This window comes from Phalacrocorax aristotelis, chromosome 3 (genome assembly GCF_949628215.1).
Source record: "Phalacrocorax aristotelis chromosome 3, bGulAri2.1, whole genome shotgun sequence".
Lineage (NCBI taxonomy): Eukaryota > Metazoa > Chordata > Aves > Suliformes > Phalacrocoracidae > Phalacrocorax > Phalacrocorax aristotelis.
Window position 1 is genome coordinate 87,244,381 of NC_134278.1, and position 14,388 is coordinate 87,258,768.

Sequence of the window (14,388 nt, forward strand, 5' to 3'; positions counted from 1 at the left end):
TTGGGCAGATGTCTAAATGTTAAGGTTGTGATTGAACATGGACTGGTTTGGTTGTGCAAAATCAAACCTGTAAAATGATAAGCAATTAAAAGCTTATGCCTAACCCTTTTAAGATAAAAGTTTATGTTTTGTTGCATATCCACATTAGCTGTAGGCACAATCAGAAGAGTGAGGAAAGCAAAGTTTTAAGATGTTTGATGCTGGAGAAACCCAGAGGTTACTAAAATAGTTGTTATTAATCATATATAGGAAACAAATTCAATGAATTTATAACTTGTACCAGGCAGCTGAATTTTGAGATCTCCCTCATTTTTAGGGGCAACAGGGACTAGAGACATTTTGCGTAATCATGCACCATGCCATGTAAATAAAGAGCAACAACATTAAAGAATGCACTCCTACATGGGTAACTTTGTCTATCAGAGTAAGAGGATAGCAGAACTCCTAACTTTTGTTTTGGGGGGGGAGGGGGAAATGTATATTTTCTAATACATGCATGCATTTCCCTTACCAGAAGCAAAGAGCAATGCCACTTGGGTTTTGTTGTGTCACTGAAGCCATCGTAATGTTATGGTGACCTGCTACTTAAAAAACAACGTAATAAAGGTTAATAAACCTAATAAAGCCTAATAAAGAACATCTCAGCACAGCTGGGTCATGAGGATGTTTTTTCCATCTTTGGAATAAAACAGAAAGCAGTTTTATTCTATCTTTGCAGACTCAATGTCCATATTCTATTTATTTCAATCCTGGTACTAGTTAACAATCAGCTTTTGACTTATGCCCAGAGTAAACAAAATTGGATGCACGTTGGACACATACAGACCTTGCCAAAGGCATAAATTCTATTAAATGAGCCATATTCAATTTAGAATACTCCTGAGCTAAGGAATTCCTATGGGTAGAGCCCTATGTTGTTTAAAAATAAAATTCTAGAGTAGTATCTTGATGATATAAAATTATCTATTTGACTGAATTGTATTTGGGTGTCTTGTTCATATTGCACCTTTATACCGTTCTTCAGACTGCTCAGTTCAGCTCAGTTTTCCAAACTTTTTCTGCATCCAGCCACATGCTGCCCATTTTGTCTCACCTACTTGTGTGTATCTCTCATTTACCTTATCTTGCATTTTAATGGTTTCACAGTTTGCAGTGAGCCTAGACAGCACTGTAGTTTTCATGGAGTAAGGGAAAATCCCTTTTATTTTGGGCAAGCAAATAAGAAAGAGACAATTGCCTGTACTTGCTTCTTGAGGAACAGAACTTGTTTGTTGATTGTTTGTAGGTCTTCCCTATTCTGATTTTGAGCCCTATCTCAATCTCAGCTTCCTCTCCTTCTGCAGTTAATTACCCTTCCTGTGTTGTTCTCTCAACTCCTTTCCACTTTGGGAAGTTGTGTTCATTAATATAAAACTCAAACCACGTTAAGCCTTCCACCCAGATTCCTATAGCTGTTATGTACTTTTTCTTCCATATTCCTCTCAGCATCTTTCTCTTCCAGCCTTCAACACTGCCTCTTGCTCTCTTTAAAGTCCTCTACCCCCATGCAGCCTGTCAACAAGCTTTTAGAGCTGCTCAGATGGAGCTGATCCCTGTGTCTCATACGAGGGCTTGGTTCAAACCTCATGTTCCTGTCACCAGATTTTCTTCTCCTGAGCGCTGGCCTATGTGTGTCAGAGATGAAGCTCAACCCTCACTTTGCAAACCATCAGTGCACCTGGTGCTCCGTTCCTGGAAGCAGCAAAACAACTATTTAAATATTTTGAAATGTAGGAATGCAGCCTAATATTTAAAGCTGTTGTCCTCTTGTTAATGTAGTGTAATGGTCTGAGGGGATAATCTCCCAAGAGGAAAAATGCATACACTATAAAATGTGTTAAGTAAGCTTCCAGAACATGTAAAAGAAGAATAAAGTCAAAAGACTTAAGCGCTTCAGTTGACTGTGAAACTAAGACATCCTGAAGTTAGTGCTGACTCCAGCTAAGAAATCCACCCACGTGATGCTGCAGATAGATCTGAGCTAGCATGTGAGGAACCAGCTCTGGAACCTCTGCACTTGCTGTGCATTTAATCCACAGCTGGATAAAAATCAGTTGCATTGGATTCAGTAACCTGTTGATCAGCAAGCAGATCTGGTAATCTGTTGTGGGTATCTTGTGCTTTTTAGTAGCATTTCCAAATGAGTTCTCAGGGACTTTGGCTTTTGAACTTGAAAAGTCAAGTCACAACTGCCGTGTGGTTTAGAAGAATGGTGTAGTCAGTGCTTAAAAGAATTATGTAAGAAAAAGCTAATAAACTTTTCAATTCTTTTGATGAGCTCCTACCAATCTTGCAGAGCAAATATATGGTAGAAGTAGGCACTTAGTAGTAATAGTGCTTTTGCTGAACCTGTAATAACCTACAGCCATTGAAAGAAAATGTTTTTCATAATGATGCTTTGTAAAAAAAAAATCAAAAGTAACATTTGTTAACCCTCCTGAAGGGATGCCCAGTGCTCATGCAAAATTCTGCCATTACTCATACATCTCCAGCGTGTCTTGAGTTATGTGCTTTTATCATAGATTAAATAACAAAAGGTTTGACTCAGGTGGTGAATAAGAGTATAACATTATCATAATATTAACTTCACCTTTATCCAAAAAACTTGGAAGTACTGAGTCCGGAAAGAAAGCCATACATACCTTCTGCTTTGTCAGATAGAGAAAGCTGTATAAGTACATTATGTACATCCTAAATCTTGCATATTCTGGATAAAATACCTTTAGAAAACTTAAAGTAAATGGAAGGACAAACATGGGAAAAAAAACCTCCAACTTAAGTATAGATTTTCAATGGGTTCTAACCTGGATTTAAAAAAATGGATAATTTGTAAATAAAATGCAAAATTCTGCTAAATCTATTGATTTAATAGCTTTGGATGTATTTTTGTAAAACCTAGTTTTAAAATCAGTTACATCTTCAGTTTGTTAGATGTGTAATTAAGGCATTTGAATGGTAATATTGCCTTAAGGCCATTTTAGAGTTCACTGGAAAGTATTTAGGTTGTGACTGGAACATTTAACATTTCTGTAGAGAGTTTCAACAGCAAGTGTTAAGACTTTATAGTTGGCATTTAATTTGTCTGGTAAGTAGTGCTCTATGGTTTGAAGAAGTAGCTCTGTGCTTTAAAAATTTGTTAAAATATCATTTTCCCACATCTTGATAGTGCTATTTTAATTATTTTCTCCCAGCAGTGTTATTTCCATATATATAATTTAGATAGCAAATATATTTTAAGTAATGCAGTGCTTTAAGTGTGGGGTCATTGGTTAGTTATTAGTTTTTGATTAAAGTTGTAAAAAAACAGGAGAAAAACCTGATCTTAGTTACATCACTCTGAATTTGGAATAACTGTCTGGCAGCTCCTGAGCAATATTTGTTTCTCTGCTTAAAATCTGATGCATGGCACAGAAAGTTTATAATTTATTGCTGCTTTTCTTCCTTATTTTGTATATCTCTGTTAAGATGTTCATTCAGTGTATTTAGACATATTTGTCTCATCATTAATGGATTTGTTCATGCTGATTTGAATGGTTGACAGGATTAAAAAAACCACTCTTTTTAACAAGTTGTTTTCTACATATGATAACAGTATTTTTAAAAATCTCAGCAAGGTATGCTTTTTGCATTTTCTGAATGAGTTGGCAGTGCTACTCTCTGATGATGAGGTAGGTGTGTTTATAAAACAACTTTTCAGGGCTGACTGTCACGGTAAATGAAAGATTACTTTCCTGGTTCCATACGTTTTCTTCCCCAGAAGCAGTGAAAACATAAATCAGTTGGTAGCTAGCAGCTAATTGCTTAGCACTGACATACTTTAGTCAAGTGGGGGCATCGTTGGTCTTCCGCAAATAGGTAATATGGCCGAAAGGATTTACTTGTTAAACTTAAGTGGCTGTGATATAGTAAATTACTTGCTCTATTTTTATCTTAATTTGGGAGCTCTCTGGCTGTAAGGTGCATAAACAGTGTGATTGTTGTGTATATATGCTTTTAATTATATTATATGGAAAAAATAAGCGGGCTCAGTTCTTTCCCTATAATTCAGACTTTGGATTTATGTCAGTCAAATTCTGTCTGTTTAATTACATCTAAGAAGTTTTTAAAGTGAATATTTTTGTAGTGAAATGAGTGCATATACCTTGAAAACATCAGCTGCAATCAGTACATTGTCTGCTAAATTTGAGAAACAGCACAGTCTGACAAATGCCAAATGCTTGAAGTATTTTATTCCATTTTAATTCTTGGTTTGTGCTAACAAAAACATTACTAAATTACTAAAATTGTCAAACTACCGTTTTGGGAAATGGTCATTATTAGCTAATGATACTTGTTAGAAACCCACCCTCTGATAATGATTTACAGCTGAAATTCCCTTTCCACATAGGACAACTAAAGCCTGGAAGAGGAAGCTTTTTGGGTATGGTTGGAAGTGGCTGTTTAGAAACACTGTGCTGTAATTACCTTTATGCAACCATGTGCTTAAATAGGAAGAGTGCAGCCAGAAACTTAACGCTGGAGCATATATGAGAGGAATGCATTAATCATGTCGCAGATGCAACGACTTTGATCCCCATGCTGCAATGGTAGCTCACAACTTGTGGTAAACTCTGCCCCTGCTATGCCTGGCTTTTGATCTAGTTGCAGCGTTACCTCCATTAAAAGTGAAAGGGCTTGTGGAGATGTTTTTCCATGGCTGCATTTTGGGAAATCTTTTCAAGGGTGTGTATGACAGGCTGTGCATGACTATGCTTAAAGTATTTCAGCATGGTGTTTCCACTGGTACAATTCTTGGCCTGTTCTCCTATGTATCTGGAATCCTGTATATCTACATCCTTTGGAGACAAGTGCCAAGGGCGACGACTGGAGATAATAACTTGCGATTTGTGTCTTTTGCAAGTTACAGTCATTGTAAACTGACAGCTGTGAAGAACCTAAACTCACATCAAAGGATACAGATCATCTAGTTATGTCAATTAATGTTAATTCTCATCTTCCATTAAATTCTTTTATCTTCTCTTTTTTCTTTTCTTTTTTTTTTTTTTTTTTTTTTTTTTTTTGCAGCCAAGCCCAACACCAAGTCCTGTTTTGGGGAGAAAGCCAAATGCTAGTCAGTCATTGCTTGTGTGGTGCAAAGAAGTTACAAAAAACTATAGGGGAGTGAAAATCACCAATTTTACTACATCGTGGAGAAATGGTTTATCCTTTTGTGCAATATTACATCACTTTAGACCAGACCTAATGTAAGTTGTATACTCTCTGTCTGTGTAAGCTAACTCTCGTAGAAATATGCAACATTTAAGTTCAAGTAAAAATCAAATCCCTGTTTGTTTCAGGTGTTAAACTGTTTTCACCCTTTTCTTTCAAGCAGGAAACTGTTCTTTCCAAGAAAACAGATTTATGAATGCTCAAACTTTATTACCTCTTTGCTCTCCCTTGCTGGATAAACAAATGTTTCTCTCCTCTCTGTGATTTGTTTTTCTTCTTCTTAATCTTATACAAAGAACTGACTTCAAGATTATTATGAAAATTGTGCCGGTGTTGAAATGAGATGAGAGGAATAAGCCTGTAGCTCTGCACACTGACAAGGACGGATTACCTCCTGGTAAATTTGGTTGTCAAGCCCGGCCTCTAGTCCCTGCCTTAACTTCTTTTTTAGATGGAAAGCTTCAGGCAATGAAACATGTAATCGGTGTTTGTTTATTTATTTATTTATTTATTCCTTTAATTTTCCACACTATTAGCTTTGTTGATTGAATTGCTGTGAAATTGCTAGTTACTGTATGATATTATTGTATGTCAAATTTTTAGTCTGAGTTTGTTTTAAAACTGCTGCTTTTATCAAATACTGTACATACCCACTGTGCCATTTTCCCCCTCAGTGACTACAAGTTCCTGAATCCTCAGGATATTAAAGAGAACAACAAAAAGGTAAGAACTGCCAGGAGAAAAAAAAGACATAGCTTCAATTTTGGCTTCACTGCAGGTTTTTATTAATTTTGGGAAAGTGCGGTTGTTTTGTAAGGTCGTAACTGCGGCTCACAGAAGGTATTCAACCTCCTGCAGTTCAAATCGGATGCATTATTGACTCTAGTTCGTTGTGGTCTTTAACATTCACAACAAGTGCAAGGCTGGCATTAGGGTTTAATATCTGTATGGCCTACATTAAGTGTCAATGCGGAGGAAAGGGCTGGCCAGCCTTCTGTGATCACTCCTCTCATTTTTCGAATCAGCCACGTAATTAAAAAAAATGAAAAGCGTAACTGCTCTTGGTTTGTCATACGCAAGACTTTCTTTCTGTTGCCTTAATGGGCTCTGTACATTGGTCTCAGTTGATATTGCTTTGATGGTGATTTTTCTGATTTTAAAGATGAAATTTTACACCTATTTTTATACTGCACAGCTGAGTGAAATAGTGGCTACAACATGGAAAGTTTAGGATAAAAACTGTTGAGACAATACTTTTCAAATAAACCAAAATACTAGCAAAATAGTTAATAGCATTGTGCTGAACAGTTGTTTTAAACCACTCTTTGTACCTTTGTGATGCAAAGATGTAAAAAGTTTCTCTGGAAGATACAGGAACTTGGTTTGGGAATCACCAGAAGACTTTTTATTTCTGCTCACTGTTTTAGACACGTTACAGACTTCAGTTGAGCCCTAGGGACATGTTTAGAAATTATAATTTTCATGTGAGTCACTGATAACAAAATTGTTCCTGAAGATCATCTGAAAATTGTCTCTAAGTATGTGCCTTCTCAATGCTGTGATTTTATTTTTATACCACTTTAAAAACACTTTATTGAATTGGGGTGAAGGTATAAAAATATACTTTGAATAAATTAATTCGGTTCAATATTATATAGCAAATATAACTGAAGAGTATGAGACTGTAGATCTGGGGAATTTCTGAAAGCACTCTATTAAAATTAATTTGTGTTTAGGGTGATTATATTTTAATGTGCCTGCAAACTTATTGTGTTAGCCAGGGAGTTACTTGTCTTTAAAATAGTACTGAAGTATCTCTGAGCTGCTGTTATCTAATGAGCAATTTGGCCAATGATATCTTTTTCATAATAATACAGCTTCTTACGATCACCTAAGTGGATTATCCGTCACATCACAGTGCTTTCTGTGACCATATGTTTTTGTACTTCAAGTTTCCTTGAGTGTCTGGGCTAATTAAGCCAGATTTTAATTAATAATCTATTCTTTCTTTTTTTACAAATGTTAGCGGTATCATCAGTCATCTTTGCTTTATGAAACTGTGATGGCAAATGGTGAACTTTTTAGCCCGTCTCTCTAACGGGATATAGTTCCCAGGATTGAAGAAGTAATGATTGTTGTTATCGTGCAATTTTTTTCTTTCATCACTTTGCAAGTCTTCGCCTGACAGCTACATTGAGTATCTCAGTTGCTTCCTGCAGATTTATTTCCTGGTCTCACACAGTTCTGCCTGATAACCCCACGTGCCCTTGGTTGGAGTGAATGCAGCACTGGCGACAATGGCTGCCTATAAATTCCATGCAGATATGTAACACATTTGACAATGATTCCTCCTAACCAATTAAAATAACATCTATGGATGAATAGGACAATTTTCTTTGTCTGAAGTGTCTCTTCCCGCCCCCCCCCCCCCCCCCCCCGCCCAGAAAAGGAGGTAATAGGTGATTGACCAAATACTAAAGATTAACCCATAAGAGTATATCTTTTAGAAGTGTGTGACCTTGTTTGTATTTTAATAAAAAAAGATGAAATCTTAAGAGATGATTCTTTCAGTGCAATCGCTGTGTATAGTTACACATTGAAATGCACTGTTACAAAAAGCACATAATCGGAGTTTCTTTATAACGCACACCACTCATTTGCCAAAATGATGCTGCCACTGATGCTGAATAAAAAAGGGCATTTATCTGTGACATCTGATCTTGGCCAATATGTCAGTGTGTTACATAGTTGGGAAATGGTTGGAATGCTGCCTCTGGTGCTTGTGCTGATGGATCCCAATTGATGTCTGTCAATCAGCTTGTCAGTAAATTAAAAAAGGAAAAACTTCATCAGGAGATTGCTAAATAAGTTTAGTGTCCTAAACATACATACGTGTGTGTCTGTATTGTAATTTCCGCAATATAATTGTATCTCTAAAAAACAAACAGAAAAACAAAAACCCCAAACAACTACTCCAGATTACATTAGCATCAGCCAGAATTCAGATGTATTTTTGGTGCATTGTGCTCATTGCAAATTCAAATTTCTGTGAGGAACACAAGAGAAACCAGGATTCTCTCTGAGAAATTTAAAAACATTGCAGGGATACCTTCCCAGCTGATCCAGAGAGATGTGGTTCTACTTAAATATTATATATGTTGAACTATCCGCGTAGCCTTCCCAATAACATTAACCAACTAATATTATTTACTACATCCATTTAATTATTAGTAAATATTAATGGAAAATGTGTTAAAAATTACAGCATACTGGCAGTATAGTCCCTTATCAAGAACAGAAATTTTTCATATTGCTAATAACATGTCCTGCACTTTAAAAATGTAAGCTACTAAACTACACTTGGCTGGAGCTTGGAGGAGACGAAAGGGCGAGAAGTGGAAGGGCACAACGGTTCTACTAATGAACTTCTGTTTTTAATTACCTTATTGTTTAGAGAAGCTTGTTTCATTTGAGGGATTATTGTGTGGAAACAGTAATATATCTTCTGGATGTTCAAATGGCACTTTCAATTTTTCTGATGCCTTTCTTTTTTCCATTTTTTGACCATTTCTACTAAATTCCTCAATACATTTGAACTCGAGTGATTGTCTTGACGAAATGTTGCATTTTGCAAGGAAGGAATCATTTAAAAATATACATTTGAAACAGAAGAATTCAGAATTACAGGGATAGCATTGAGGCAAAATGAAAAAATTTCCTTACCTTTAATCTTGCAGCCATATTTCTGTAACAGGCGTTCATGCTTGATTCTGCTATTTGATTCCACAAAATCATAAGTACATATTGAAGTGTGTGTGTAGGAGCTGCTTGTTGACCTTGGTAGGATCATGCAGGAGCATAGTTAGACATGCATATAAACATTTGCAAAATCAAGGCTTAGTTATGCCTCTGTTTAACAAAAAGGAATTTGACTTGGAAAATATACTGTTAATACCATATTTGTAATTAGGTTATGACTAGTTAGAGAAACACTAGGCATTTATAAATACACTGGAATATCAAGAAGCTCCCAGGTTTTCTAACACTGAAGGAGAACCCATCACACACTGCTATATGGGCATACACAGAACATAGAATTGCTATGTTTAGAACTAATGGCTGTAAAACATTTGTGTGCCAATCTAGATATCTAGTGTACTTTAAAAGTAGAGAAGAGACAATATGTATTGTCCAGAATGAGAAGGAGAGGATATAGGAAATAACTATCTGGCATCGTTGGAAAATTATTGTGTTTAGTCCCAAGCATCACTAGAAGAAGTGAGCAGACAGTAAAAAGTGATTGCAGCTGTATCAGGAATATCTGTTGTTCCAGAGTCAATCCGGCTGTAGTGTTATGCATTCTAAGCAAGTGCCTTTCCTAACAACTCTGAAACACTGTCCCCACCTTCATGTTACAAGACCCTGGGAGATATTCCTAGGGTTTAGTTTTATTAGCATATAAATAAGAAATTAAGAGTATAAAGGAGTTCAGTTCAAGTCATGTCTATGGACTTTGCCATAGACTGCTAAGCCCGTCCTTAGGTCCTTTCATTCTTCAGATGGTAACTCCCGTTACCTTCAGTGTGGGGTAACAGGTTATTTATGCCACTAAATCAGCACTGACCCACTTAATCAAGCAACAAATCCTGGTGTTGCCTTTGGCCCACAGGACAACACAGCTGGCTTGCTATGCTTTCATACCCAGGCTGTTTTCTGCTGGTGTATGAGCATTCATCATTCCCAGTACCTGCCATGGCTTAGGCTGCCCATCCAAATCCCTGCACTGCTCTCCTTTAACTCTCCTTTCTCTCTGCTGGTCATGTCTGTTTGGTTCCACCTGTCTTGTCTCCCTCTCCTCCATATCCAGCCTGATCCTGCTCCTCCAGCTTTGTGTCCCAAGATCCATGTAAATGATAGCTGTCCCTCTTCTACCATCTGAATTCTTTCCATTCTCTTCCACCCATCATTTTCCTGCTATTCTGCTCCATCTGGAGCTTTGTGTCAGCAAATACAACATTCATGTTTTCCAGTGCTACTCCTGTATCTAAGCACACCTCTGCTTTTCTAAACGGCATAACAATCTCTCATAATAAGCCTTCCCAGGAAATGATACCCCACAAAGACCAGCAATGATTTTAGGCCAAATCATTTTGCACATGGACAGACAAAAGGGCTTAAATATAAATAATTCAGATAATTTTTATGTCTACATAAACTCTCTGAGTCATTTGTTATAGAGACATAAAAATTGCTTCACGAAAAATACTTTGGCAAGTTATACATGAGCATGAGGGGAAGCATACAAAATTTCAGGAGGATAAATTCCAGCTCTCAAAAGCAGAGTTTGAAAAGTGGCCGAAATGAAAATTTATTTGACCCTCAAGTAGGGAATGACTCCAGTACATTGCAAAGGGAATGAGAGTGCCTCGTTTTCTCAGAGCAAGTAAAATAACTGGGTCTGCTGGGAGCTGGCCAGGCCAGACCCACCTTCTAACTCACCGATGAACATTTACTAGGATGAAAACCAAGAAGATTAAAAAATCATAATTGATTTCTCTTTTCTTTCTTCCTTTCTCCCTTCTAAGACTAAATAAATTAAGGAAATGGTGTAGAACTGGGGTAGAATTGAAGCCAGCGATGTGTGTTATTGTTTCCTTGTGAAAGGATAGGCTCTCATCCATGTCTTGAATTTAGCATCTGTATTTGTTAAAAATAGTGTAGGGACAACTGTGAACATTTTAGACCCCTTCAGAAGAGGGTGAAAAGGAGCTGCAGAATTACAAGGGGAGGAGAGGTCCGAGTGCTTTAACTGAGTGCATCTACACTGACAGGAGGTCTTTTTAAAGGCTTCCTTGAAACACAATATTGTCTTCCAGGGTTAATCCAGGATAGTAATAATTAATTGTAAATTGAGAAATGGCTTTAATTCTTCAAAACTAGAAAAACCTGATGCACCAAGCCCACTCACTTAAAGGGCTAGCAGAAAAAAGACAACGTGGCCTCACAAAGTGGGAGGCTTGCTGACTGTTCAGCTTTTAGAAATTAAAGTGAAGTGAGAATGAAATTCACTCATTCTTAAAAACTTTTGTTGACGGTAAATTTGTAAAAAGCATCTGTTTGCTGGATTAATATGATTCATGTTTTGTGTCAGGTAATCTGTGGTGATGTTCTTTTTCTCTGTCTGGACAAAGTTTTTCATCAACACAAATCACTGCAATTACATGACCAGCAGAAGGGAGAACGTTGATCACCAGTGATAAAGCCGAAGATAGATTAGTGTTGTGTTTCTTATATCTTTGTTCCTTATCTTGAAAAGCAATCCTTAGTTGCATTTTTTTCTGGTCCAACTCTTACACTTTTCTTTATTTCCTTGTTGTGTGATACTTGAGTAAGAACCATTTAAGCTACTGGTAGGTTTTCTTAGCGCAAACAGAAAGGCTTTTAAGTTGCGGTTTCATGAGCATCTTTTTACTGGTGAAAGAGAGTAACCAAGGATTTTATTATAGTATGGTAGTATGTTAAAATATTTAAAACTAATCAATTTTAGTATCTTTACTGGTCATTTTCTCTCAATTTGCATTGCTATGAAGATGCTCATGGAGATATCTAGGAGCCATCAGGAAAAATTGATGAGTTCAGATTGGATTATGCAACAAAAAATAGTAACTGTTGTACTACTGTAATGAAGCCAAAGGATAATAAATAATAGAGTTGAACCCATACTGTAATACTGGATATGTTTTAGGCTTGCTTATTTTGACTGCACTGTCCACTTGCATTCTTGAATATTATGATATGTAAGAAGCTGCTGCATTGTAATCTTCGTTTTGTCTGTTTTTAAAGGCATATGATGGGTTTGCCAGTTTAGGAATATCACGATTGCTGGAACCTTCTGACATGGTTTTATTAGCAATACCTGACAAACTGACTGTTATGACCTATCTCTATCAAATAAGGGCGCATTTCTGCGGCCAAGAATTAAATGTGGTTCAAATAGAGGAGAACAGTAGTAAAAGCACATATAAAGTGGGTAACTATGAAACGGACACAAACAGTTCGGTTGACCAGGAAAAGTTCTATGCAGAGCTGAATGACCTGAACCGGGAGCCTGAGCTACATCCACCAGACAGTGCTTTGGCAGACTTTGCTTCTCAGGATGACTCTGTATTTGTAAATGACAGTGGTGTTGGTGAATCTGAGAGCGAGCATCAGACTCCTGATGACCATTTAAGCCCAAGCACAGCTTCCCCTTCTTCTCGCAGGACTCGAAGTGACACAGATCCGCAAAGATCCCAGCAAAGCTCTGGAAGAACTTCTGCATCTGAAGATGTTGGGAAGTGTATCAGTACAGATACAACACAAGTGCAGCCTACGTTGGGAAGGAAGAAATTGCTGATAGCTGACACTTTAGACTTGAGTGACTTGGCACATGTCAGTGATCAAAAGGAGGATGTGTCTCCCACAGTCGCTTGTGAAGATAATGACAAGAAGAGACACCAGAGCTCTGACAGTACCATTGGTTTCTCAGAGCAAGAAAAGCTGGGACGAATAGGATCCACAGAGAGCACAAGTGCAGATCCTGGCTCACCTGTCACAAAGCTGAGTTTATCTCCTACTTCTAAGCTTGGATACTCCTATTATAAGGATATGGATCTTGCAAATAAACCAGATGCTTCTCTGAGGCAAGCAGAATCTGATTCTGACAGTGATGCCAGAATGGCTCTAAATCATGCAGATCAAACTGCAAAAACAGCCCAGGTAAGAAATTTAAACTTTGTGTACACCTGTGAGTCAGGATGGAGATGCTTTTCAAGTTCTTTCTCTATGTTTGTAATTTACACTGTATCTTCAGTAAAAATGGCAAGGTGGGCGGTATATTTTTATTGTTGGGCAGTAGATACTTTGACTGAAAGTTGGTGACGCTGAAAGAGCCATTACATGAAAAACACATTTATAGGAACTGTCCTACTGTTAATCTTTCCAATCTCTCTCCAGTTAAAGGAAGTAACATTGTATTCTCAACCAGCTCAAAGATGGTTTCAAGGCTTTTGCCACCTTTCTTCTCAGTATTGCATACTGAAGCAAAAACTGGAAAAAATCTTATCAATTAATTGATCCATATTACAAAAATTGGAAGTTTTGAATACTTTAAAATATATCAAATGTGTTTCCAAATCTTATCTGAGAAACCACGTGGCCTTGTAAGCATAGCCGACAATGGTGAGGCAGAAACTCCGGAATATTGTTATGCTGTTCACTGAGTGGTTTTGAGCATGTTACTCAACCACAATATCATTTTCCTTTCTATAAAGATAAAAAGGATACGCCCACCTACCTTGCAGATTTATTGTGAGGATGAAAGTTGAATATTATGTAAATGCTGGGTATTATCAGTAAATAGTATAATCACAAAAATATGTAAAAAATGTTATTGGCCCTGTTTATAAAAATGCCAAAACATGCTTATAATTTTACCCCTGTGAAGAGCTTTCTTGGGTTTTGGCTTTGTTCAGCTTTGTGCCATTAGCTCTGTTAAGAAAAGAATATAGCCAATCTTTTGGTAGTGTGGGTTGCTTTAAATATTTTTACATTTTTTTGCTGAGTAAGTGCCATAAAGATTCATTTTATGGCAAGAGAAGCAGTTCATGGATGGGTGACAGTGGCCAAATATTAGTTCCATAGCCAACTGATTTCTTTCCTTTAATTAGTGAAGTCCTATTAAGATTATTTTCTTCATCATCATCATCTTTGTGTACTGGATGAGAAAGAAATAATTTGGCCCATACAGAATAATAAAGCAGGATGAGACAGGTTGTCTTCTCTATGAAGATTTCGTATGCAAGGTGTAACAGGCCAAGAAAAAGGAAGAGATTACTTTAAAGACGGTTCTCTGTTGTTAATCTTTTGTGCGTTTGCATGTGGTAATAAAATCTCAGATGTGAGCCTCAATCTTAACCTTGAACACTCAATTGATGGTTAGAGTCAATTACTTCAATTTCCACGTGGTTGCTGCAGGAGCACAACCTGCAACATCTGTCCCAGCTCTACACCGTGTAAAACCCTAGAGATGCTTTTTCCCAGAGTCTTCACAGTTGACCTTGGCTAAGAAGTCAATGCTTGGGAGTATAAATGTATGTATGG

The 14,388-nt window shown here is 37.1% G+C and overlaps 1 protein-coding gene across 11 annotated transcripts in view; it reads left to right on the forward strand.

The window, feature by feature from the left end:
* Positions 1–14,388, forward strand: part of EHBP1 (EH domain binding protein 1) — a 225,622-nt gene that overhangs the window by 138,880 nt on the left and 72,354 nt on the right. For all 11 annotated transcript variants that reach the window (XM_075088343.1, XM_075088349.1, XM_075088353.1 and 8 more), the window contains 3 exons: positions 5,104–5,282; positions 5,922–5,970; positions 12,091–13,005. In XM_075088343.1, the coding sequence (XP_074944444.1) occupies positions 5,104–5,282; positions 5,922–5,970; positions 12,091–13,005 (1,143 nt within the window). The remainder of the gene's footprint in view (positions 1–5,103; positions 5,283–5,921; positions 5,971–12,090; positions 13,006–14,388) is intronic.